At 32.4% G+C, this 27,468-nt stretch overlaps 2 protein-coding genes across 2 annotated transcripts; both read left to right on the forward strand.

The window, feature by feature from the left end:
• Window positions 1-18,479: 18,479 nt before the first annotated feature.
• On the forward strand, window positions 18,480-19,217 carry LOTGIDRAFT_142748 (hypothetical protein; the record flags this gene model as incomplete). Its single annotated transcript, XM_009052518.1, has 1 exon — window positions 18,480-19,217. A coding segment is annotated over one exon (738 nt), but the record flags the coding sequence as incomplete, so codon positions are not given.
• Window positions 19,218-19,824: 607 nt separating this feature from the next.
• Window positions 19,825-20,364, forward strand: LOTGIDRAFT_142746 (hypothetical protein; the record flags this gene model as incomplete). The annotated part of the gene is made up of 1 exon (XM_009052519.1): window positions 19,825-20,364. A coding segment is annotated over one exon (540 nt), but the record flags the coding sequence as incomplete, so codon positions are not given.
• Window positions 20,365-27,468: the final 7,104 nt, after the last annotated feature.

The following is a 27,468-nucleotide window of genomic DNA, read 5'->3' on the forward strand; positions in this document are numbered from 1 at the left end:
GGGCTTCTCTCTTGCTGCCAAAATGAATTTCAGATACACAATCTTTGTCAGGACAACTAGTTTCGGAAATTGATGCTGATTTTATAATGCTGGACTCTAGGTGTCTGAGCTATATAACGGAACTGACTTAACACAAGCAATCACAACAGTTCTCCGATAACAACATATTATCAGATATCAAACATATATTATATATATATTGTATGTTTTCAATAAGTTTTAATTCTGTAATGAGCATCGTATAGCTGGATGGTACTCTATCAGCTGGTAAAACAAATTCAACTTTGTTATTACAAATATTTCTAATTGGAAAGTTGTAAGTAAAAGAGAAAGATTAACCAACCAGTAGAATGTAACTGTAACAAATCTGAATTTAAGCTTTCAAAACAGTTTTCTCAATTGTTTAATAAAGGCGCTAAATTTCCTGGCATGTTTATGAAGAACCACTGATTTTTATCAAGCAAAATAATGAGCAATACTAACTTACTGTACCAAATTAATAGAGTTTTAGATTTAGCTTCATAGCTTCTAGACTCTGTTAATTACCTCAAGATCAAATTGCAGGAATTTTGTTTTTCTAAAGAAACAGTAGGTAATAGAATAACAAAATTATAAGAGTCAGCTTCAGGTATGGTGATAGTTGGTCAGAGGGATAGTACTGCCATTGGTACACACAGTTTCTTTAATGTATGAAATGAGATTTACATTGCAATTTTTAATAATTGCTAATTACCTTCACATCTTGAAGTCTTTTCTTTTAATGTCAGAGGTACTGACAAGAATACTGAACCATATACAGTAGTATATATAGTCATTTGATATAATGGGTACCATACATTTACAACTACCACAGCATTCTATACTTTATGAAATGAAATAATGTATTTTGTCTGATGAGCTAATGACAAATAATGAGATAAATATAGAGTTTTCATAGAGTTTAAGAAGTTTTACTCTTGGTGAAGCAGCACATATAATATCAGTTTTATTTTCTATACCAGTACCTCTTAGCCTGTAGGAGATATGTCCATCTAGCCCATGATAATACTGATGTATATAGAAATTGGAACCATGATAGTAACATATGGAACATTTCAAATAAACACCAGTCAGAGATTCTATCAGCTATAGAATGATGGTATTGTACTGTACATAGAAATGGTTTTCTTATTTGTCTGTACTCTTTTTCTTTAAAGGGACAGGTTCACAATTTATGGGGGATGATTAGTGTCTTCAAAATGTAATAGTCTTCAGCACTACTAGAAATGTACAAAATATCCTCAAAAATACCATTTGTCATTAAAGTTGTCATTTTAACTTTCAAACACAGATAGTTCTGGACACACATGAATTTGAGGGACTAAATATTGGCAGTGAGCAGTGAACACTATTACTGATTAGCTTTGCATAATAATGCGGACTGTTTCTAAGTCTAAAGTATGATTGGTCAAACAGATACAATATGACGAAACTTTTACCTCTTGAGTTTTACTGTTATGTGAAAGCAAATTAATTGGATGCTTTGAAAATCAAATACTAGGATTCTGTGCCCATGGGAAACACAGTATAAATAAGAATGATCAATTGTTCAACGGGTAAGAACAATCTTACTTATTATGTATAATGAAACTGAATACTATGTTCCACTCTACCTTAAGAAAAATGTTTTCTGGATACTTTTGTACCATATGTAAGATACAAAATCCTATGAATAGAAGCAAGTTAACTAAGAAAGAAACCCAAAATGAAGACTCTACATCTAAACCAAACTGTAGTGCAAGAAACCAGAATTAAATTTTTAGTACATGTCATAATAAACGGAATTTATATTTTTATCTGAATATGATGTTTATTCAGTAATGTGTGTATTATAAACAGATTGCCCACCCCTGATCTGAAAATATTCCTGTTTGATATCAATTTCTACCTCCCAGTTAAAAAGATACCCTTTAGATACCTCTAACATTCTTCACATTTTATCAAAGAAGGAAGGTTTACTTCAAAGTTTATTGTAAAATCTGTGAACAAATTATGCAAAAGCATACCCTTATCACAAAAAAAGGTTCTTGGTGAGAAATGGAAATCATATTATATTGTCTGCTGTAATGATATAATTGGTTATAATGAACCAGTCAGTAAACTTCAAAAACTTGATACTGGTAAGCCAAAATATTCACCAAATTTCAAAATGGTGGAAACCTGACGGAAGGTTTTTTTTTTCACTTACTGAAAAGTGACACGTACGACATGAAATAGAAATATTCAAACTTTCAAACAAAATTTCAAATTGTTAGGAATATTTTGGATCAATTCTTTTTACACCAAACATATATCCTTTAATGTTACTATGAATTAATAAGCACTCTGTTACATTTGTCCCATATTAAACTGAAATATGCACAAGTCTAAAATTATGTTCTGTTTTATATAAGCTTAATATAAGTTATGATTGTGTCATTGAAAATATTATTAATGTCAAAATAACCATTCAGCCAATTAAAACAAATTTATTATTGTTATATCTTATATCATTATTATTTTTACAGTCAATCTAAAATCTGAACACAAAAATTTAAAAGCAACTATTTTTAATAATAAAATAGTTCTACAGAATAATTTTGTTTAATTTTATGCAAGCAATTCAATTCTGGCAAACCAGAAAATATGGTAAGGTTCAGTCTTTGCATTGCCATTATTATTAACATCCAGGTAACTTTTTTTCAAAAGAAGTTGACAGAATGCTATTAGAACAGTTGACTTTTATTGAAGTGTAAGAACATAAGCAAATTTTATCTGAAACTGGAAGAGAATACTTTATCAAAATTTTAAAGGGCTTAGTTATTGTAATTTTTATAAACCTTATATCTTTTAGTCTACACATATTGCTGTTGCAATTCTAAGATGTTGGTTTGGAACAATTTCGTCTTATTGTTATCTGCATTCTTGAATATTTACAAGCTCAAATTATATCTATTTCATACATCATTATTTGATTATATGAAAAAGTCAAACATTGCAGTGACAAAAGTCAAAAGTTCACCAAAATTGTGATCTGAACCAAGTTGTACTGAAATTGACCTTAATTTGTCCTCTAGGTCTAAACAACTTCCTGTTTGAAACTCATGTCTACCCACAAAATATTTCCTAAAAACTAAGCTTACATTAAAATATCATACTAACACATATTTACATTTAAGCTTATTGCTTGGTGAATAGAATAATTCCACATCAGTGAATACTGTCTCTTCACAAGGAGGAAGATTGTTTGTTTATATCGTAAACTTCAGAATCTAAATAGGCAAACTGGCAAAAATTTACAACAAACAATACTGAAATTTAGTCAAATTAGGTTAATTTTTTGAAGTACATATTTACTTTCTTATATTTCTTAACAAAAACATTTTTCATGAACATTTCAGTCTATTAAGTCTGTTAAGAAAGAAAGACAAGAAATAAGTTACGATTTCAGCAGCCTTCTAAAAGACTGTCTCATAGGATTCACCAAGAACCACCTAGAAGATATGTTCCTTAGAACCTAAGCCCAACTTAAAATCTTTTTACCATAGGATGTTTCATTCCTTTTTTTTTTCATTTCATCTAACCCTTCTTGAGAAATAAACACCAGGGAAAAAAAGATGAACTAACCATCAGAGAGTATCAATACAAATGTTTTTTTCTTTACTATAAAAACATTCATATCTATATTCATATATAGATCTGTAAATTTTAAGAAATCCACTTAACTTCATAAAAGAAAACTGCATAAATTTTTGTCTCATTTACCCATAAAGTTTTCTTAATTCAAAGTAATTCGATTCTACTCTTTTGTTCACTTCAAAGAAAGTCATAATATTTTGTTCTCCTTAAAAACACAAAATTCCTTAAAACACTTTTTAAAACCACACAAAACTACTAGTCATGTCAACAAGAAGATACCATGAAAAGTCCTCTATACTGATTGACAGTGGGGGAATCAGCAGTCAACTATAGTGGTCACTGACCTTCCTTGAACAAAGTTAGGTAATGGAGTAAAGTGACGTCATGTTGTGTCATGTTATGTCATGAGGTATACAATATGACATTGAGAATTAACTGACTATAAAGTATTAAAATCCTATGGATAATAAAACCAATTAAACTTAATCAACAAGTCTCTTATCTTGCCCAAACTTTCTGAATTTACACACTCCTTTTTCATTTTAAAACAGATTCACAAGAAAATCTGTATCCAAGAAAATGCATCAATTATCAGATTCATTAATTCTACATGTGTCTAAAGGTCACAAATGGAAGATAAAATTTTTGTTTATTTTTTCTTGTACTGCATATAATTGTTCTAGGCCATCTGTATAGATTCAGATCTGAAAAATTGATTAATACCCCAAACTGTCCAATATTTATGAGAACTGAATTCAACAGTTCTCATAGAAAGTGTTGGTTATTTATCGATTCAATGATCTCATATCAATTGGTCAGATTTCCTGAAGAAATGAAATGACCACTGACCACTATAGAAATGAACTTTGATCAGTTGTCTACTTCACTATAGGTCAATATTAGATAAATAGATAAATTATGACCACCATTGAATTAGGTTTATGGAAACCTATAATAACATACTGTTAACAAAAATTAGTTTTCCCTAGTAAAATTAAAACAATTCACAACAACTGTTTTAAATTTGGAACAGGTCAACACATCTTACAAATGCAGTGGTTCACTAAGAACATCCTACATCCATCCAAGTTTAATGCTGTAGTGTTTCGATTATGGTAAAAACAAGCAGATTAATTATAATGCAAACTGGGTCAAACATCTAAATCAAATTAAGTTTTACCATACAAATGGATCATGTTCCTTGTTATCACGATATAAGGGCTAGTAACTCATTTTAGGAACCAGTCATATTCATTGAATTCCAAACCTTAAGTTGTGCAAAATTGTTATAAGACAACTAACCTTAAAGACCTTTTCTTTCCAATCTTCTTGTTACAATCTGAAAAATAAAAAAAAGATAATTTTTATAAATGCTCTGATATTTCACGCCTACTATGTCCTTTACAAATTTGACATATGATTACCGTACCTTAAAGACTTATTGGATACCAAGTTGGTAATATCAACATATTTTGACACAATATAAAACGAAAAATTGCTTAAGCTCTTTAATTTGTGTGTGATTTGGAATTCTTGGTGAAAAAAAATTAGCTTTTAAAATGGTCAATCTGTATTATTTGAATGTTATTGGTATTTTCTTACAAGAAATAATTTGAGAATAGTATCTTCCATCAATAGACACCAGCTTAAGAAGCGTTTAGAGTATATGATGAATGAAGTCTGAGTTCTATCAATAAATATATTATATCTATACTGAGAATCTACTATAATCGGTAAAATTAAAGAGGATGGTGTCAATATATAGTGAGTAAATCGTTTCCAATGAAAAGAACGAGCAAGAGTTGAATGAATACACTTGAGTTAATGTCAATATTGACCTAGTGGATTGAAATCTTCCCTGGTCATTGTTAGCCAGTGGTCACCACATGTTTCACTCACTTGGCATGACAACAGTGTGGACGGCCAGTTGACACATTCTCATGTATTTCTACACACTACATGTTCAACATTATAAACGTCTAGACCACATAAAATGACTTTAAATATATAATCACTTTATTGGACCAATACTGTTGTGTACCTTTGGGTACTGGTAGGCTACATGAATCAGATGTTTTAAATTCCATTGCCCTGCATCTTACTCTATAAGAGTCTTTCTCAATCAATTCCTGACTGTATGCAATGAAATGAAAAGATAATCAGGACAAGTGGCATGATTTATATCTTTACTGGTACAGTATTAGCCAATGTTGCATTCCCATGATAGCAAATAATATATCATTGGTAAGACATAGTTTCTTAATTTGGATGTTATTGCCAGTCATGCTAGACAGGAATAAAAAATCATTCATTTTGTCCATTTGATTGGTCAGTTTAGCTTATATAGTTTTTTCTAAATGTAGATTCAATCTTCCAAAACTAAATAATAAATGAAAAAGAATAATATAAGTTATGGTAATAATGGTATAAAAAATCGATAATTTAATCTAAAGCCAATATTGAATTTACCATTTCTATATTATATTATTGTAAAACATTTGAAAATAATTAAATCACGATTCCGTTTACACAGTATCACACAATTTGATTGGATAACAGCAGTCACGTGAATTTGGTTTATATCTGTGTAAACGGAATGTAAATATAAGCTCTTTTTATACATCGATAAACTGAAAAAATGTTCAGGTCATTCCTTAATTGATAATAAAGTTGACATGACAACATATTGCGTTATAATTTATGAAATTCATTGAGAGCTTCCTATAACCAGGGACCTGTTGCCATTAACATCAAGGCTATTGTTCTGTTGTTAGTAAGACTGCAACGTTTAGCACTTTCTGTAAACGTTTACACGAAAGTTATTAATCGAAACGGTACCATTTAAACGGATTGTGACGAATTTTCAATAGACTTGTCACCTGACCTATTTATTCATTTCAATTCAATTTGGTTATACAGTGTCAAAGTCGGCAATACTTAAATTACTTCAAAGCTGAAATGCAAAAGTAAAACATCACGTTTTTATGAAAATAGTGTAGTCAGAGTTATATTGTATGACAGAGGAAATAAAATAAAATTTTGACTCAGGCTGTCGGGCAGTGTTTTCTGCCATACTTTTTTTTACTTCACGTGACAGCTTATTGGCCGAAATAAATGAAAAGTAGGACTATGACCATCATTGAGGAATGTCGTCAAAAAATAATTGTCATCAAAGCTAAGAGTCTTAAAAAGCATCACGAATGTTGGATCAACGCCTTCAAGATTACGTTCATGAGATAGATATCCTATAATCATATCTGCGGTTCCTTCGTTTTGTGCAAAAACGAAAAAAACCATCTATTTATACTATAGAACATTTATTAACCAACCACAACAACACATCTTCTTCTTTCACTTTAAAGATACGGGTTATTCATGATGGCCAATTGGTTACTCCGATAATATTGTCCTTTTTTTATTTCTCATTATAATCAGGATTTAAGACCTAGTAGCTCATTAAAGGGTTAAGTTCTTCATCAAAATCCAAGTAAGGCTTTTTCTTAAACAGTCAATAGAAAATGAAATGTACAAAATATGAAAAACTATAAATTATCAAATGTCATTATCCCTAAATCAGAAATAAACTTACTTTACAGAAATTGAAGAGTGAAATCACAGAGATTCACTATGTTGAATTCCAATAACAACCTTGTTAAGATTCAGTGAAATAATCAAATAAGGTGTTCTTCCCTCCTTGAAATTAGATAAACAAGACATTTCATTACAGCTTTACTATTGATTTTAGCCAGTAGTTAGACTGGACATGGCTTTGTTGTGGTCAGACTGGCTGAAAGTCATTATTCTAACCACTGTCTGTCTAGAGACTGGTGGAATGGTCAAGTTCTTGCTGACCGCATCAATAACTCACAATGTTATTCAGGTCACGCTATCCCCTGACAATTCTATCTTCAAGTTATTATTAGAACCAATGATAAGTTGATAACCATGAATATTGTCAAAATAATATGTACAATAATTACCAGATGAGGCTGGTTCTAAAAGTTATTACCAAAGAAATGTTAAACTTTTATGTTTGAACATGAGTCCTTCAGTTTCCAGCTTTTGGGGCATGTTAAGTTTAACCCTCACTATCTATATTGGTACCTCTCTCTAAAAATGTACCAAAGGGAAATAGTACACCTCCAAATAACTTTTAAGCATTACAGTGGATAGGCCATAGGGTTGGTACCAAACAAAACAAAAACAACTAGAGCCACACATGGCACAGAGTGGGACTTTGCAAATGTAGCAATTTGCTGAAGACCCTGAAAAAATCAACCTTCGACGATAATTAGGTCAAGTGCAAGAACAGTCTAAAGTTGAGAAATTTTAATTTTTTTAGAAGATTCTAATACCGGAAGTAGACCCCAGAGCTCACAAATGAAAGTATCAGCAGATAGCCAAGGTCAATGACCTTAGATCTCGTAAAGGAGAAGGTCTATAAAGTTCAAGATCAAGAGGTATAAGTCATCAAAATTTCAAATTGCACACAGCAATAAAACCGGAAGTGGACAGCAAATATGAAAGTATAAATAGATAGCCAATGCCAATGACGTTTGATCCTTCAAAGGTCAAGGTCAACAAAGGTCAAGGTCAAAAATTGAAAATTGTTTATTTCCAAAACCTGTTCTTTTTTTTTTTAGAGCTATGAAGGTTAAACAACTGACCTTCCAAGACAGAGTGGCCTAAAACATGATGTAATTGTATGCAAAGTTCCATTTTAAACAAATGTATTCTTTGCGAGTTATGACCCTGGCCAAAAATGTCCATAATGAGTAATGTGCCACACCCACCTCATTTATTTGACACAAGTTAATTGATATTCAAAATGTTATGTTGTGTTCCAAATTTCAAGGTTCTGCATCAAATAGGTCATAAGATATACATACACCAAGCTCAAAGAGACACAAATATTGTAAAAAAAACCTCAAATTTGGAAAAATCACGAATTTCAATTTTGCTTTAAAAAACTGGAAAGAGCGTGAAAAGCACAGTAGGAAACCGAAAAAATTAACCTTCTACGTTAATTAGGTCAGGTACTAGAGCAGTTCAAACTGGTGGATTTGGCTGTTTTCGAACATCCTTAAAACCGGAAGTGGATGTCAGAGGTCAATATGAAAGTATCATCCAATGAAGGTCAAGGTCATCAAACGTCAAGGTCATGAGAAATAAGCCGTCAAACTTTCAAAAATTCAAACTGGAAATTGCAAAAAGCAAAAGCAAAAATAAAAAATCAGGCTTCTTGGAGCTGATTTATTTTTTGTGGTCTTCCATTTGACACCAAAATAAGCCGTTATCTCGGAATAGATTTTGACGCATTTCAGGAAAATCAAAATGGTGGCCAAAATATTACTTCTGGTCCGAATTTTTTTTTCTCTTTTTTTTTGTCATAACTCTGTCTACCCATCAGCATAAATTTCGTTGGCCAATTTAAATTACACTGGAAGTCAACCAGAAGTAGATTTGAACTTCAGTCGCTTTCCTGTCTAAAAGTGGAAATGACAAACAAAATTTGACTGTATCATATTATTTACATTAGTGATGTCTCTTTGCATTTAAAATTTCACATCAATCGATGCAAAAACAAAACAGTTGCAAAAAAATTGAAAAATTTGATCGAAAAAAGTGAGCGACGAATTTTTGGATTTCGTAATTTTTCAAGTGCTATCAGGTCAGAAATTACAGGTAGATTGTAAAAATGAAAACCCGAAGAAAATTGATGCAAAAATACGCCTTCTACAGCCGATTTTCGACTTAGCACATGTTGAACTGTGGCATTTCCAGTTTTGCAAAAATGTTCCAATATATATTTAAGGAACACGTTGCCACTACAGAAGGTCTGGTGAATAATGAAAGGTTGCTGCAACTACCGCAGACTAAGCACAGGAAGAAGAAAAAAAAAAAAAAAAGGATTGACAAATCGATAAGAAACTGGGACTTTGCGGTAGCCAGTAGGCAGATTAAGAGAAACTTTTTTTTTTATATTCTATAAAGTTTCCAATATTTTGAATGTTGGTCAACTAGTACCAGTATCTTTTGATTGCTGTTGGGGCCTAATATGGCAGACTTGTTGAACATTAAGCTTATTTCAGTGACTAACAGAACACAATTTTATACTCAGATGAATACAATCCAACCTGGGATTTTACTTTAGACAACGCCAACGGTTCCACAATTTACACTTTCATCATCAGGTAAAAGTTTATATATTGATCAGTTTCCTAATGACTTGAATCTAAAAACTCTTTATATATCCTAAGTCTTTCAGAATATGAAGGTTGTTAAATTATTGATACTGGTATTTAAAGAAATAAACTTAGATGATAACTCTTATGTGACCATTAATAAATTAATATTGAAAATGTCAAAAACATCTAGGCTGAGTGTCCATAGGGTTTAAAATATCTTCTAAGATTATTTTGATGAGAAGATAAATCTGCTCTATCAATCTATTCATAGACACATCTACTGCAAAAAGTCTTCAACTTGACCGTTTCACACCTACTTTGGTAGAAAAAAGAGGAGAGAAAAATTTAGACTTCATTATTCATAGATCTTGATAAATTTTTTTTACTGTAAACAAAGAACAAGATTTGAAATGATAAATGGTTAGATATAATTACAAGGACAGGGTCAACAACAATTCATTATCTATTTATAAAATTATTATGAATAGAAGAATAGAAAAAAACTTTCATCCAGGACAAAGCAATAGTCAAATTGTGTGTCTTTTTTAACCATAAGGTATTAATCTGAATAATATTGTAATAATGTTCGTAGTTCAATATGTTATGGCTCAGGAATGTACCAGTACTAAATTTCAAGGAAATCTGATGAAAATTTCAGTTTAGATTGATTTCAAATTTCTTATGTAGCCAATTTTGTTTTGTAATAAGCTATTCCACAGCAATTATTGTTGATATAACTCTCAAGACCTTTTGACTATCGTATCTATCTTTGTATTTTGTGATTCTCAACTTGAATTATGTCCCAATGCATAAACTGCTGTAACATGTTGCAATATTGGTAAGTAACATGTTGCACATTGAAGCAGAATTAACTAGAAAGACTGAATACACAAACTGAGGTGACCAGTTCTGACAAGATTAAATATGTCCATACAGTGGGCAATAGTGTAACATATTTCATGATCAGGATATTGATTGTCATGTCACAATGACATGTAATTGTTGGACATCAGCCATATATTTATCAAGCCAGAATTAATTAATCCTAGAACATAAGTTAAATAACATTTGTTAAAATAGACTAGAAATACAACATATCAAAATGTCTTTACTGAAATATTGTATAGGATCCTTCAACAATAATCAAAGAGATGATGTAGTATATTTTTCTTTTATTTAAGACTAAGTTATAAATTGAAAAATAGAAAGCTAAATTGTGGACTGTAGTTTTCTTATAAACTACCGTTAATAACACTTTGACAGGGATTTAAGTGCAGAGCTCTGTATAGAGGGCGCTTTGTTTCCATTTCAGCTTCTTCTAGCAGCCAAACAGCCATAAACCTTTCAAAGTAACACTGGTATCAATATAAGGAAGTTTTAATTTCTAAAGTTTCCATTTTGCTTCCTTTTATCTTTTTATTGGTTCCATCATTACCTTAATTAATGTGACTTGATTCCATTCTTCCTGTTACCGCTACTGACAAATCTTGTCCTTCCTGTTCTTACCTTATCACAACAGATCTTAATCTAAATATCATTCCTACATTCTTATGAGGTCACATACTATCGTGAATACCTAGGTTTAATTTGGACAAAATGAGGTACGATGAGGTCACTCTATTGTGTGCATTATAATAAATACTATATTATGACATCACAATGCTTTTATAAAGATCAGATATCAATAATGAATTGTCAAGTTTTCAGATTCAAGTCACTGCTAATTTCAGTCTACTTTTACCCTTCATTTATAATCAAGTAAGCTTACACAAAATAACACCAAATTTCCATAGCATTAAGCTTCTTCCTTTTCTCCTTTTTGGTTACAAAGAAAACAATAAGGAAATTGTCCCCTTTTAACAGCAAACTAATGTCGGAAAAACCATCATAGCTCAGTTGATATACACAGTAATTAGAATCAACTTGGATAACAGAGTTCAACTCTTATCAAGTCTTCTTCCTTACCCAATTATTGGAACTATGGTCTGAATTCAAACATTAATCAGATTAGAGAAACCATTGGCATGATGCCAGTCCACAACTTCTACCTCATGACATAGGACTTACAGGAATTACAACAGTTTTAAATTAATTTATACTATACTCAACTTCAAAACAAGATGAATATTTATGAGTACCCTATATTTATTAGCTTAAATATTTAAGCTACTATAATAAAAATGGGATTCACAGTTCTATCAAACCCATTCTTTATTATGTTGACTTAAGACTGCCTAAAAACTGTCAATACAAATATCTACAGCTCTGATTTTATTTTGATGTAAACAGTATGCTTATCTAACATATCGTGGGTGACAGCTTGAAACGATGCGGAATTACTTTTCGAGAAAAACGCAAAAAACTATTTGTACGTGTATTTTGTTAAAATCTTTTTTACCGCTTTACGTGGTTTTCATTCTTGGAAAATATAAACCTTGTATAACAATTTGAATTCTCCAGTCTATTGAACCAAAAACTCGTATAATAATAAAGTATACGAGGTTTTTCATTTTCATCTGCAGAAAAGGAACATTGAACCTCGTATAATAATATGTTTTACGAGGTTTTAAATCTGAGTGTTTATATACGTGTTATTTAATTAGTGCTTTTTGAGTTATTTACAATCAACTAAGAATACGAGGTTTTGATCACAAGATCCGTCTTTTACAAGCTTTCGAAGGGTACCAAAAAGTCAAAATGACCAAATATGGCATATACGAGGTTTCAAGCGGTCACCCACGATATGGGGAGATGTTTTACAGTTTTTTGACAAATACATGTACAATATGCCTCGAGAATTTTACTTAGACACATTGCTAGTGGGAGGACAATAATGAAAAAGATAGCTTGCGATGCAAGGTAACATACACCCACTGGCAGCTGTTAGAAATGATAAAACAGTCTTTAGTGACTAAAGTACGAATTTTCTCATATTGAAGAAATTATTTATGCTGAATAATTCCACAAAATTTTTTAAAATCAATATCAATAACCCAAATACAACAAACAATTGAATCACACAGCTCTAATCAAGGGCAAAAAACAACTTTTGACGCATGTTTACAAAGTCAAGGGCAATAACTCAAAAACTGATCATCGAAAATATGTCAAATTCGAATTTGACCGAGATCTTATCAATCTAAAGCATCACACCAAGTTTTATCAAAATCAGATGAAAACTGTAGTCTCTATAGTGCTCACAAGAAATGTTGACGGACGGACCGACGGACAGGGGCAACAACAATATACGACCACATATTCATGTGGGCCTATAAAAACTTAAAAAACTTCAAAAATTTTAAAAATTTAAGATTGTCTGATTGTGACTGAAATGCAATTAAGAATCAATTTAATGAAGATTGGAACATAGAAACAGAATACAGTACCAGTACTTTATATTATAGCTGGTAGAGACAATAAGAATAATAAGGTTTTATATGACAGTCACACATCTCTACTGCAGTCATCAATTGGTCATTTAATACCTGAACGTCATAGTAGTTGTCAAGCCTCAGGGCATGGTCAGTGATACAGGTATTAACCACTCTAACTCACCTCCATTACTTTCAAAAGGTCACTGTGACCTTCAAATTGGTGCACCAGTCACTAGCTGCAATAGTTTATTTACGATTGTACAAAATGATCTTAAATTACACCTTTCTAAAATAAATTTTCTAAAAATTTTGTTCAGTATAAAATTTAATACACATACTGGTTTCCTAAATAAAGCTCCAAAGCTTGTAAGATTGTAAGCAACTTCTTTTTAATGTAACACATTGTTTTAAATTCACATAATATGTCTCAAACTTCATGGTGAGATTCTATAATGATAAAAAAAATTTGCAAGCTACTGAATTACAGAATGAATTAGGCTTAAAAATTATTAGCTGAACATGTTTCCCATAGATCTGTCCTTTACACCAATTGATTCTACGACAATTGCCCATACCTATGAGGTTAAATTGCAAAAGCCTGAGGAAATACGGCTTATTCAAGGTTGCCACTTCCATCACATGTCTACAAAATTGTGGTCTTTTTTGTGAAATTTTTGGAGGTGATATGATGCATGGTGCAGATTAGAGTTGGGCGATATTACGATATATAATCAAAAAAACTATACAGGTTTTTTTTTTAAATGAAATATCTGTAACCAAAAAAAAAAAAGCCTAGGTATTTTTTAACAATTATTATAATTTTGGAGCTGAGACATATGTGTCAAGATGAGCAACAATCTGATAGTCTACTCAAATATCAACTTTGCAGCATTCTTGCTGAAAACTAATTTCTTTGTTTACAGAATTTAGAAACTCCAGAGATTTTTATTTTAATTTAATGAAATCAAAGACAAATCTATAGTCAATAAACACAGCATCCAAACAGCTAATTATTATAAAACAAATTGGACAGCTGTTAAAGCACTTTCTCTACAATAATTGGAAAATGAGTCATCAGATTACATTGGCTCTGAAACATCAAGATCAGACTGCATACATACATTTGGATAGTTAATCTGAGCCTGCGGGAAATTCACTGATTTTGTTTTCTGATCAGGTATAAAACATAATGAAATTTTGCAAGCAATGAAATTCTTTTGGAAGTTGATATGATAAATGAAGAATTTTTTAGAATTTGCTCAAACTCAATATAGGCCTACCCTACAATTAAATTGTGGAACTTTCTAAATAAATTGAGCAGCTCAAGGGAGGCGAGTGATGGGTCTTAATGTACAGACTGTAGGTCCATCCCAACCATCCACAGAAATTAGGCCAGTGACGGTCAGCTAGTGGTCACTCAAACAGACCATGGTCTTGGGTTAATCAGACCAAAAATTAAATGGGGCATCGCATGGCTGGATCCCAACTGGACTTTACTCACATTTTACCACAATATGTAACCATATTTCACAACAAATGTTATAAAACCCGAATGCACCTACCTTAAACACAACTTTCTGGTAAAATTCACTCCAATATCAAATTTAAATTTGGCTGAAATTTGTAAAATTGCTAAAATTTTGTTGTAGATTTGTTGTTGACGTGAAAACTACACACTGTTTATCACTCATTTTATTCTTCCGCAATTCAGAGTACACATAAAATAGTCCTACTTTCAGATAATCTTTTTACAATTTTTCCTATATCTGATGGACGCAAACCAAACTAAATGTCCAGGACTTTCCAAAGTCAAGACTAGCTGACTAGACTGAAAGTTTAATCAGACGGCGCGTTAGATTAAATTTGTTATGTAATTAATTTGACCCAACTGTTCTATGTCAGTTTGACCTATTTTATTTCTTCGTAGTCTCCGTTAATAAGAAGTTATATTTATTTTTAAGTCAACAATGGGACTGGACAATCGTGAGAAATGAGTTGGGTAAATAAAGTAGGTCACTAGATCAATAATAATGGTTGAAGGGAAAAAACTCTTTTTGATGAGGAAACTAAGACTACAGTTAATTATCCTTATTTCAGACCACACATCGCCTATTACTCTCTAAGTACCAATTAGACATGTTTTGAGTGTTTGCAAGAATTTTATAACGTTATAAAGACTTTTTCTTGATTTTAAATTTTAAGGATTGATTTCATGTATTTCTTAATTATTTCAAGGTCTCTAGACAATTTAATAGAACAGAAGGTTCTCCATTCGTTTGACCAATTGTATCTTAGTTTCAGAAATATTTCAGCTAATAGGAGAAATCAGCTTAGCCGTTGTATGACTTGAGTAAGACAATTGGTAGGACAGCCCACTCTAACAACTGTTAAAAGTTGTGCATCATGCAAACCACCTTTATAAGATCATGGACAAGCTCCCCATTTTCAGATTTGAATTATTTAAGGAAATGAAACATAGTCCAATTAAGAACACATTAAATCTATTTTCAATGTCTGATTTATTCATTGGAATTGTAAAAAAAAACACATTTCTCTCCTTCCTGTTCAATGATTTTTCTGCCTGATATCAGTCCTATATTCAAACCATGTCAGCAAATTTCATCTATCTCTTACAGTTCTTTGTCAGACATGCCATTAGCATTTTATTGTATTTTTGAATGTCATGCTTGTCTGTTTAATAAAGAATTCTTCAGACAATGGTTTAAAATCAGTTTGATCTAGCACTGATCCTGAGTATAATAGACGTTATTAGTCACAGCATAGTTACATCAACCATATACAATTCTTCTGTCTCTGAAGCACAAATCAAGAAGGACAGTCCTGACATTCAGAAGGAAAAATCTACACTTATAAACCCTTGCAGATATTGAAATTCCACAAACAATACATTGTCTAGTCATCCCAGCAATCTCAGTTATATCACTACATCTTTTTCTGCTTGTCAGACAGTTCTCTTAAAAACGACTTCAACTGATTATTGTCATCATCATCATCATCATCATCATCATCATCATCATCTTGCTCCCCTTCTTCCTCCTCTTCTTCCTCTTCATCAAAAACTTAGAATTAAAACATCATTACTCAGATTGTAACTCTTCCAATGTGGTATCAATAAAAAGATTCAGTAAGATGAAATTGAAATGAATGGAGCTTAATTTACATTCTACTTTTTTGCACTTACTGGCCTAATGAAAAAGGGCAACCTCTTGCAATGAGGAAAATTTGACACTTTCGATTTCCAACTACTGTTAAGGGATCTTTAATGTGCAGTCTGTAGCACACAAGCAAGTAAGATGAAACAGTGGTAATCTAAAAAGCAGTTGTCAACAGATTTTGTCTTTAAATATAGGTTTCATAAGGTTCTAAACAGAATAAAAATAGCTTTATCTGAGAAATAAATGTGACAGTGATTAGATTGGAGACACTGTAGTTCTGAGATACCGGTACTTCACCAGATTATGACATCAAATAACAGAAGGCAACTTTTTCTAAATTTAGGGAGCCACAGACATCAGAATTGAATGGAACAAATACTAGCTATAAGTGTATTCAATGCACATACATAGACTCAAAAATTCCTTTCATATACCTTAACCAATGACACATAGCTGCATACAGAAGATAAAATATCACATCTTGTTCTCAAGTAATTTCAAGTAATCATATCAATAGATATATACCGTACTCACCTTGGCTAAAAGGATCTTGTATTGATAAATCTATTTCTTCTTGTTTTTCTGATTTCTGTAAATTAAAATATCAAACAATGATTATCCGTTAAAACAGAAATTTAATTTGACAATCAATACGACAAGGCATTGGTTTTTTGTCTCTTTGGAATAATTAGAGGTTTTTTTCATGTCAGCGCTTTGATGAGCATTACCAATAAGGGGAAACTGGGAAAAGTAGATGAACGTACAACCACTCTGTTCAAATAATAAATTTATATCTCTTACCATAATATCATCCATATTACATGAGCTTGTTTCAATACTGTTCACTGATTCCTCAAAATCATCTTCTTCTTGTTTCCCTAACATACTCACTAGAGCTAACTCTTCTACCTATGAAAATAGAACATACTCACTAGAGCTAACTCCTCTACCTATAAAATAGAACATACCCACAAGAGCTAACTGTTCTACCTATGAAAATAGAACATACTCACTAGAGCTAACTCTTCTACCTATGAAAACAGAACATACTCACAAGAGCTAACTCTTCTACCTATAAAATAGAACATACTCACTAGAGCTAACTCCTCTACCTATAAAATAGAACATACCCACAAGAGCTAACTCTTCTACCTATGAAAATAGAACATGCTCACTAGAGCTAACTCTTCCACCTATAAATAGACAAAATTCACTAGAGCTATCTCTTCTACCTATAAATAGACAAAACTCACTAGAGCTAACTCTTCTACCCATAAATAGACAAAACTCACTAGAGCTATCTCCTCTACCTATAAATAGACAAAACTCACTAGAGCTAACTCCTCTACCTATAAATAGACAAAGCTCACTAGAGCTATCTCTTCTACCTATAAATAGACCATACTCACTGGAGCTAACTCTTCAACCTAAAAATAGACCATACTCACAAGAGCTAACTATTCAACCTAAAAATAGACCATACTCACTAGAGCTAACTATTCTACCTATAAATAGACCATACTCACAAGAGCTAACTTCTCTACCTATAAAATGAAACATACTCACTAGAGCTTACTCTTCTATCTGTAAATATAGAACATACTCACTAAAGCTAACTCCTCTACCTATAAAATAGAACATACTCACAAGAGCGTACTCACCTACCTATAAATAGAACATGCTCACAAGAGCTAACTCTTCTATCCGTAAAAATAGAACATGCTCACTAAAGCTAACTCCTCTACCTATAAAATAGAACATACTCACTAGAGCTTACTCCTCTACCTATAAAATAGAACATACTCACAAGAGTTAACCCCTCTACCTATAAAATAGAACATACTAACAAGAGCTAACTCCTCTGTCTGCAAAACTAGAGCATACTGACTAGAACTAACTCCTCTGTCTGTAAAACTAGAACATACTGACTAGAGCTAACTCTTCTACCTGTAAACATAGAACATACTCACTAGAGCTTACTCCTCTACCTATAAAATAGAACATACTCACAAGAGCTAACTCCCATGCCTGTAAAAATAGAACATACTCACTAGAGCTAACTATTCTACCTATAAAATAGAACATACTCACTAGAGCTTATTCTTCTACCTATAAATAGACAAAACTCACTAGAGCTAACTCTTCTACCTATAAATAGACAAAACTCACTAGAGCTAACTCCTCTACCTATAAATAGACAAAACTCACTAGAGCTAACTCTTCTACCTATAAATAGACAAAACTCACTAGAGCCAACTCTTCTACCTATAAATAGACAAAACTCATTAGAGCTAACTCTTCTACCTATAAATAGACAAAACTCACTAGAGCTAACTCCCCTACCTATAAATAGACAAAACTCACTAGAGCTAACTCCTCTACCTATAAATAGACAAAACTCACTAAAGCTAACTCCTCTACCTATAAATAGACAAAACTCACTAGAGCTAACTCTTCTACCTATAAATAGACAAAACTCATTAGAGCTAACTCCTCTACCTATAAATAGACAAAATTCACTAGAGCTAACTCTTCTACCTATAAATAGACAAAACTCACTAGAGCTATCTCCTCTACCTATAAATAGACAAAACTCACTAGAGCTAACTCCTCTACCTATAAATAGACAAAGCTCACTAGAGCTATCTCTTCTACCTATAAATAGACCATACTCACTGGAGCTAACTCTTCAACCTAAAAATAGACCATACTCACAAGAGCTAACTATTCAACCTAAAAATAGACCATACTCACTAGAGCTAACTATTCTACCTATAAATAGACCATACTCACAAGAGCTAACTTCTCTACCTATAAAATGAAACATACTCACTAGAGCTTACTCTTCTATCTGTAAATATAGAACATACTCACTAAAGCTAACTCCTCTACCTATAAAATAGAACATACTCACAAGAGCGTACTCACCTACCTATAAATAGAACATGCTCACAAGAGCTAACTCTTCTATCCGTAAAAATAGAACATGCTCACTAAAGCTAACTCCTCTACCTATAAAATAGAACATACTCACTAGAGCTTACTCCTCTACCTATAAAATAGAACATACTCACAAGAGTTAACCCCTCTACCTATAAAATAGAACATACTAACAAGAGCTAACTCCTCTGTCTGCAAAACTAGAGCATACTGACTAGAGCTAACTCCTCTGTCTGTAAAACTAGAACATACTGACTAGAGCTAACTCTTCTACCTGTAAACATAGAACATACTCACTAGAGCTTACTCCTCTACCTATAAAATAGAACATACTCACAAGAGCTAACTCCCATGCCTGTAAAAATAGAACATACTCACTAGAGCTAACTATTCTACCTATAAAATAGAACATACTCACTAGAGCTTATTCTTCTACCTATAAATAGACAAAACTCACTAGAGCTAACTCTTCTACCTATAAATAGACAAAACTCACTAGAGCTAACTCCTCTACCTATAAATAGACAAAACTCACTAGAGCTAACTCTTCTACCTATAAATAGACAAAACTCACTAGAGCCAACTCTTCTACCTATAAATAGACAAAACTCATTAGAGCTAACTCTTCTACCTATAAATAGACAAAACTCACTAGAGCTAACTCCCCTACCTATAAATAGACAAAACTCACTAGAGCTAACTCCTCTACCTATAAATAGACAAAACTCACTAAAGCTAACTCCTCTACCTATAAATAGACAAAACTCACTAGAGCTAACTCTTCTACCTATAAATAGACAAAACTCATTAGAGCTAACTCCTCTACCTATAAATAGACAAAATTCACTAGAGCTAACTCTTCTACCTATAAATAGACAAAACTCACTAGAGCTATCTCCTCTACCTATAAATAGACAAAACTCACTAGAGCTATCTCTTCTACCTATAAATAGACAAAACTCACTAGAGCTATCTCTTCTACCTATAAATAAGGCTGCAATGGTTAAAAGTGTAAACGAAAACGTTTAGGCTAGTGCCACTTTTCATTTATTTCGGCCAATAAGCTGTCACGAGACGTAAAAAAACAGTATGGCAGAAAACACTGCCCGACGGCCTGAGTCAAAATATTATCATACATATATGTCATACAATATAACTGCAGTGGTGTAACCTATTTTCATGGATATAAGGATTCAACACTGAATTTCGTCAAAGTTAAAAAAACGAAATTTTTTTTTTTATGTCTTATTCCTCAGATATTCTACAAAATAATTAAAATTGGTTTGTTTCGATTTTCTTTATGAATCCTTCACTATGACCCATATTTCATGAGCAACCAACTCGGCAACGGCGGCAGAATGCGTCACCTATTTTCGTGTACAATGTTTAATCTATAAATAAGTCTAGAAAAATACGTTGTATGGATACCGGGTGGTATAATTACCTTCTCTTAGTATTTATCTTTAATATCAATTCATTATAACTAGTGACAATTCCTTCAAAGAACCACGATTTTAAAAAAAAATAGTGACTGACAAAATTTATTTCTAAAAGTCACTGAAATAACATAAGAATATGGTCGACTTTGTGTTCCATAGAAATTTTCTGCTGACACGGAATCCGCTAGTTGATCACGTGACTTCATTCGTTGGACTACATTCTAGCAGACGACACTTGGAATTCCGATTACCGCTTGGGATTATAAGGAAATTCGGCCGATAAAAAATGGTGACGTTTGGTAATAACTGAAATCTGCCATTTTGTATTTGTCAAAGTATAGATTAATACATTTTACCTTGCTTGAAACTACTGGATTCATTCTACTAGCTAATATTGTACAGAAAACCCATGTTTATCAAAACAAACTAATGCGGAGGTCGCGCAAGGTCGCTCATGTAAATTATTAATCCTTTTCGGAAATCCACAAATAATAGGTTTCCACGAAATTATGTTACTTGACTGTATGACTACACTATTTTCATAATAACGTGATGTTTTACTTTTGCATTTCAGCCTTGAAGTAATTTTAGTATTGCCGACTTTGACACTGTATAACCAAATTGAATTGAAATGAATAAATAGGTCAAATGACAAGTCTATTGAAAATTCGTTTAAATGGTACCGTTTCGATTAATAACTTTCGTGCATATGTTTACAGAAAGTGCTAAACGTTGCAGCCTTAACTATAAATAGACCATACTCACTAGAGCTAACTCTTCTCAGCCCCATCCGTGGGGGCATGGTGAGAATTAAGCCCCAGCAAAACCTTCTTAAGTTCAGCAGAGATCGATAAAAAATGATTCATTTAGATATATCAAAAAGATATAGATTTTGATATGATCGCAAACTTGTCAGAAATGAGTTCTTTGGGCCTTTAATTCTTCGAATTTTCCGAGTACCAAATCTGAGTCCCAGCTGCAACACCAATTTATTGCTAGGTAGGACGAGACTGACTTTTTTATCAATTCAATGTGTCCGAATGGAAGCGGAGTTCGTCTACCTTTAATCGTGTCAGTTGATCACTGAGTTTTGATGTGAGAGCTATCAGAACTTTCTCTTCTTCTTGTAATTTCTTCATCTCAGAAAAACAAATCATTATGACAGAATTTTCTTCGCATTCAGAGCTGATTCATTCAATTTTCGTAACGCTACTTCCAATTTATCACTTGTCAGATTTTGACTTCGTGAGTTGAAGAGCAAGAGTATAATTATCTGCCCTTGAATATATTCAGAACATATTTAATTCATCTTGTTAAAAGCAACGGTTAAATGTTTTCCTAAAAGATGATTTTTATCCTTTTTTATTGTTAACAATTGAGACTGCCATCCAGCTTCAAGAAGTTGATTTGTGGTACATTTTACATTTACATGATTCGGTAACTTTTAATAAAGGCTTTCAGATGGAGAATGGGTCTATGACATTCAACAGCTTTGTGATATTTCATTGTGTAAAGACTGATATTATACTTCAGTCTAATTAAAGACGCTGGTCTATTTAAGTACTCATTTAACCTACTATGGTTATAATATATTAACAAATTGATGTATCGTGTAAAAGTAATAAACATAATGTTACATAGCCCGAGAAACTTCAATAGTTTAACAGGCTGTTTAGGTTGATTTTCATGCATGCATACGGCATCTTTAATAAAGACAGTGTAGACTGTAGTGGATGTTTCAGTACTGTTGTTTCATTGTACATTTTAGTCTTCAGAGTAGAAAAGGTAGGTGTGTATTTTTATTTTATTTTATGAGTATATTTTCATCTTGTTAGGAACAGGCCACGTTTTGATACAGTGTATTACAAAAAACAATAAGGATTGAATTATATTTTTTGATACAATAAAAAACAAAAATATTCCGGAATCTCAAAAACTCGAAACCGAAAAGTGTTGGCTATTGTCGCTTTCCTTGTCAAAGTTTTCTTATTGCACCTCCCATACCCGAATGTATGACCGGTCGGACCATTACCGTGTCGGACCATTACTGGTTCGGACCTAAAAAAAAATGTTTATAACCAACTCGGACCAATGATATTTTTCTCACTACCGACTCGGACCAAGGTTTTTTTTCTCACTACCGACTCGGCCCACTAGACTTGGACCAATACCTTAGTGACTCGAAGTAATTTTTACGACAGACTCGGATCACATTTTTTATAAATTTGGACCAATGCCTTACCGACTCAGACCACTTTTGTAAACAAATTGAAAGTAAAATGGTAAGGACAACTCTCACTAGGACTCAGAACAATGTTAAAAGACAATGCATCTGGCGGCCATTTTAATGACCGTGTTTTATATATATTAAACTTTATTTTCAATGTTTAGATGTCCCTGAAAAGGGCCGTTTAATTATTTGGGGCGAAGATGGCACCACACTTCTTTAATAGTTGGCTGGTACTCATTTCACCTTCTGCTTGCTTTGATATCGGGAATGGGCACTAAAGGCAACGATAGTCTTGTACTCTCGGCTGAGGGTACAGGAATACTCTCGGCTGAGGGTACAGGAGTCGTACAGTTCTGACACTGGAACGGTACCACAGTTAAATCTTTCAACTTTGAACTGTTGAATGCAAATCGTCTAATCCCTTAACTAATCTCATTGAACAATTCACATCAAAGTGATAATTAATACCTAATAATTGGTTGAGTATTGTTAATCAAGACTTGGTCCGATTAAAATAAAAAATAGTGGGCCGAATCGGTATAGGTCCGACACAGTAACGATCCGAGTTGGTAGTGTAACTAGTGGGCCGAAACGGTAACGGTCCGACCGGTCCTGATTCCCCATACCCATAGCTTTACTAGTCTGCATTACCATTACCTCAGAAGCAGATAATAATGACGTAAATATCCTTATCATTATATTTCAGTCTCACAGATGTTATAATATAATGACCAGAATATAAAAAAAATTGTAAAATATCTCATTTTGGCTTTATGCCACCATCATTTTGGTTAACTCGTGGTATAGATTACAAATATTTTAACAGCGATCTTGACTTACTGCCGTATAATTAAAAGATGTATAGAAAGTCTGTTCAAGTAGTGGTAAGAGATAATATTCAGCATGTGCATATATTTGACATAATATATTATGATACTCAATCTTTCTAAAACAGAATATGTGAGTTTAAATAACAGTTTTCTTAAGTAAAGTAACCAATAATGATATATGTCGTTCTTTAAAATGGACATGAAATGTAATGTCTCAACTTGGTCAACAAGTGTATATATCCATCAGTTACACGCTTGTAAGCCTGTTTCAAATTTACTTGTTTAATGGATTATTACTTAGTTTTATGGATTTATTGGATTGTAGAGGTATTCTGTTGTATAGTTTTGACACCAGGTAAGTCCACTGATAAACAAAGATTCATTTTAACCACGTTTGAAAATTTCAATTTTTTGGTCATCCTATAAGAGGTAGTACATGTACCTTTAATATACATTATATATTTTACGTTTACATTCCACTAGATTCCTTAATATAATATTAGCAAAACAGTTAAATATTTATTATCCATTATTTTTGTTTATTTTTTTAGTAGAAATATTAGTATTTAGACAAATGCTCTTAAATGATACATAATATATTTTTAACTGCAACCTTAGAGGGATACAATAGAACACATCTTTCCTTCAGTTGAATAAATCAGTTTACATTGCAATTATTAGCTTTTGAAATCGGACGTTTTCTCTTTTAGAGCGAAGACAAAAAAAAATTGATTCGAGCAAAAAAAAAAAACAAAAAAAAACAGCAAAAACATCCCACGTACTTTAAAACTATTTTAGGCATTTCTTGTTTGCTTGGTCAAATTAAATGAATAGAGTTTTACGCCCTATACTTTAGGTCAAATTGGTGGATACGGTTTGCTATAGAAGAATATAAAGAGAATTCTTAAGTAGTTATGAGTCAAAAACTTGCATATTTTTTATTGGTAAAAGATGATTTATCTCAATTCATTAGCGTCCATTTTAATATTTCATACTGTATGCGTCCATTTTAATATTTCATACTGTATTTTAGAGCCAGTTTCGTGTAATTAACGCGTTTCTTTTCAATTCATCTTTTAGATATCACGATGTTCCAAAGTAAAACTGATGTATTTGTGTTTAATTGGTAGAACTAGTTTAAACTAATTATAATGTTACAACTGTAACAAACATTGATATCTCCTGGGAAAATATGTTGACTGTAGTTTCAATGTAGTTTCACAGGTAGGCTATACGGTTACAGGGTTTAGTCATTTGTCTATTAGGGGTAGTTTTTAATATCCTACTCTTAACCTAGCAACTCATATCTAGCGATTGCTTATTGGTCAAATAAGAGGAGGAGGAGGAGGAGGAGGGGGGGGGGGGGGTGTATTTGTACGTGTGACGAAGAATAACTAATATAACGACTATTATATTATATAACATAGAGGTAATTAAGTTAATGCCACAAATTAAATAAATATTTGTAAACTCCCACGTAAAATGTTTTTAGACAAAATTTACTCTAATAGAAGGAAAGTTGGAATAGTGCGGATATTTATAATAAAATTTTGTTCCGACCTGTTTCAATGCTGATGTTGAGATTTTAATTTCAATTAATTCTTATAACGGTCAGGTGATTCTTTTTCTTTTCAGCCTCCTTGTTAAATAAGAAATGCATAACCATGATTGCACAAAGTTCGAACGACTAATTGGAGCTTTATTTCATTCCGTGGGGGCTGGGAAGTAGTGATGAAGTAGTGATGAAGTAAAGACATATACAGTCGTTCTTATCTGGAACTTGGATTGTAGTTTTTAGAGTACCATAGAGGTGCTGAAAGTAGGGGTACAAAGTCCGACCTTTGAGTGTAATACTGAGCTACATGTAGCTGTTACTTGTGGTGAAGCAAACGTATCATAATATAGACGTTTTATCCTTCTATTTGCTGGTTTGAAATTAATAACTGACTAGATCTCTTCAACCGATTTATTTCGTTGCAATACGACGATACGGATGTCAAAGCGGATGTCTACATTGAAAGGTGTAGCCGAAATTGAGTAACATTATGACAAACAATTTTATCGATTCGGAAATAAAGTGATAATTTCTAAGTCAAGTACCACGATAGTATTGTTATACAATATTTCGTTAGTATTGTTGATAGGACGGAGAAGTATAGGGATATTCAATGTTTCGGTAAGAGTTTTCTTTTTCTCCCATCAGACTAGTACATATGCAAGCTTGAAGAAGGATAGATTCGCTGTCCCGAAACTTGCTGGAGAAAATACGCGACAATGTTGTCATGCTGAATGAACTTTCGCACTACACAACTGGATTATTGAATTATGTTATAACCGAATCGGTTTGCTTTCACACTGCAATTCTCTCTGGATAGCCCCTATCGCACTGCCGAGAAAAGTTATTTTCCGTCATGTCACAGTTGACGGAACTAGAATGTTCATCATTATAAAATATGAACATAACTGAATGATCTTCCGATGCGTATTTCGTGTACTTTATTAATCCATTTCTTGCATTTCTAAGCATTACCACTATAACGTCCCTGTTAACAGTAGACGCCATTTTATACCCAAAGGGGTTTAGTAGTATTATTCGATGCAGTCATGATTTTCTCTTGTTACCGGTAATCGTTTTAATAATTATTGACAATATTTATGTCAAATACAACAATTCAAAATACAACTATACCACTTTCATCACCAATTACAGCACAATCGATTTCAGGGGGAGGTCTTCTTTAAAGTTTTTGGTAATAATTTTGCTCCAATAATCTTGCATTAGATATGATTGGAAGTAGGAAGACGCGAAGAGGGAGTTTCTTTAAACCAAAATGTGAATTACGTGTGGTGCCAATTTGTTGATTGGTCTTGAATTTAGTGGACGGGTTTCTCGTCTACATCTTTACATATTCATAGACCAGAAATCAAAAAGATAAAAGTGGCTTTTCGCCAGCAGGGTTAGAGTTAATTTCCTTCTGCTAATCTGTGTAATATTCATGCAATTACCCAAACAGCCGAAGGTTACTTCATGAAGCAGTATGTTAACTAGTTTCATTTTGATGTGATATTGGTTGTCAATGTGGTTCTTCGCCTTTATCTTATTTTATTGCCATGAAATAATCAGATTTGGTAGTAGACAATGTTGGTTCTGTCATCAGGAATAATGAACGAATTTTTATTACTGCCAAAGTTTCAATGTTTTTTTTCTCATCATATTCCTGAGGAGATTCTGAGAAATATATTGAAACATTGTCAGTATTAATACTATTCTATAAGTATCTATCCATAGTAAATATTTCATTTATTTAAACAGCGACATCAACTTTTCTCAGATAGTAACCTATTATAGTAACCTATTTATTTTATTTTCTACTCGAACGTTGCGAATACAATCTCGTAGCACATTGCAGTTGGCACTACAATTAGTATTTTTTTTTATCAGTGCTGGATAATTCATGATCATTCGTATTAATCACATATTTCGGTTTTGATTTACGGAACAAGATAACTTTTGAACTATCTAGAGTTGAAATTGGCAATTGAACTTAAGATATTCATTTGAGACGCCATACCGTGTTAAAGGAATAAAAAAAAATCAATTAATTTTAATCGTACATTATTTTACATCTTTTCA

Source organism: Lottia gigantea, assembly GCF_000327385.1.
Source record: "Lottia gigantea unplaced genomic scaffold LOTGIsca_185, whole genome shotgun sequence".
NCBI lineage: Eukaryota > Metazoa > Mollusca > Gastropoda > Lottiidae > Lottia > Lottia gigantea.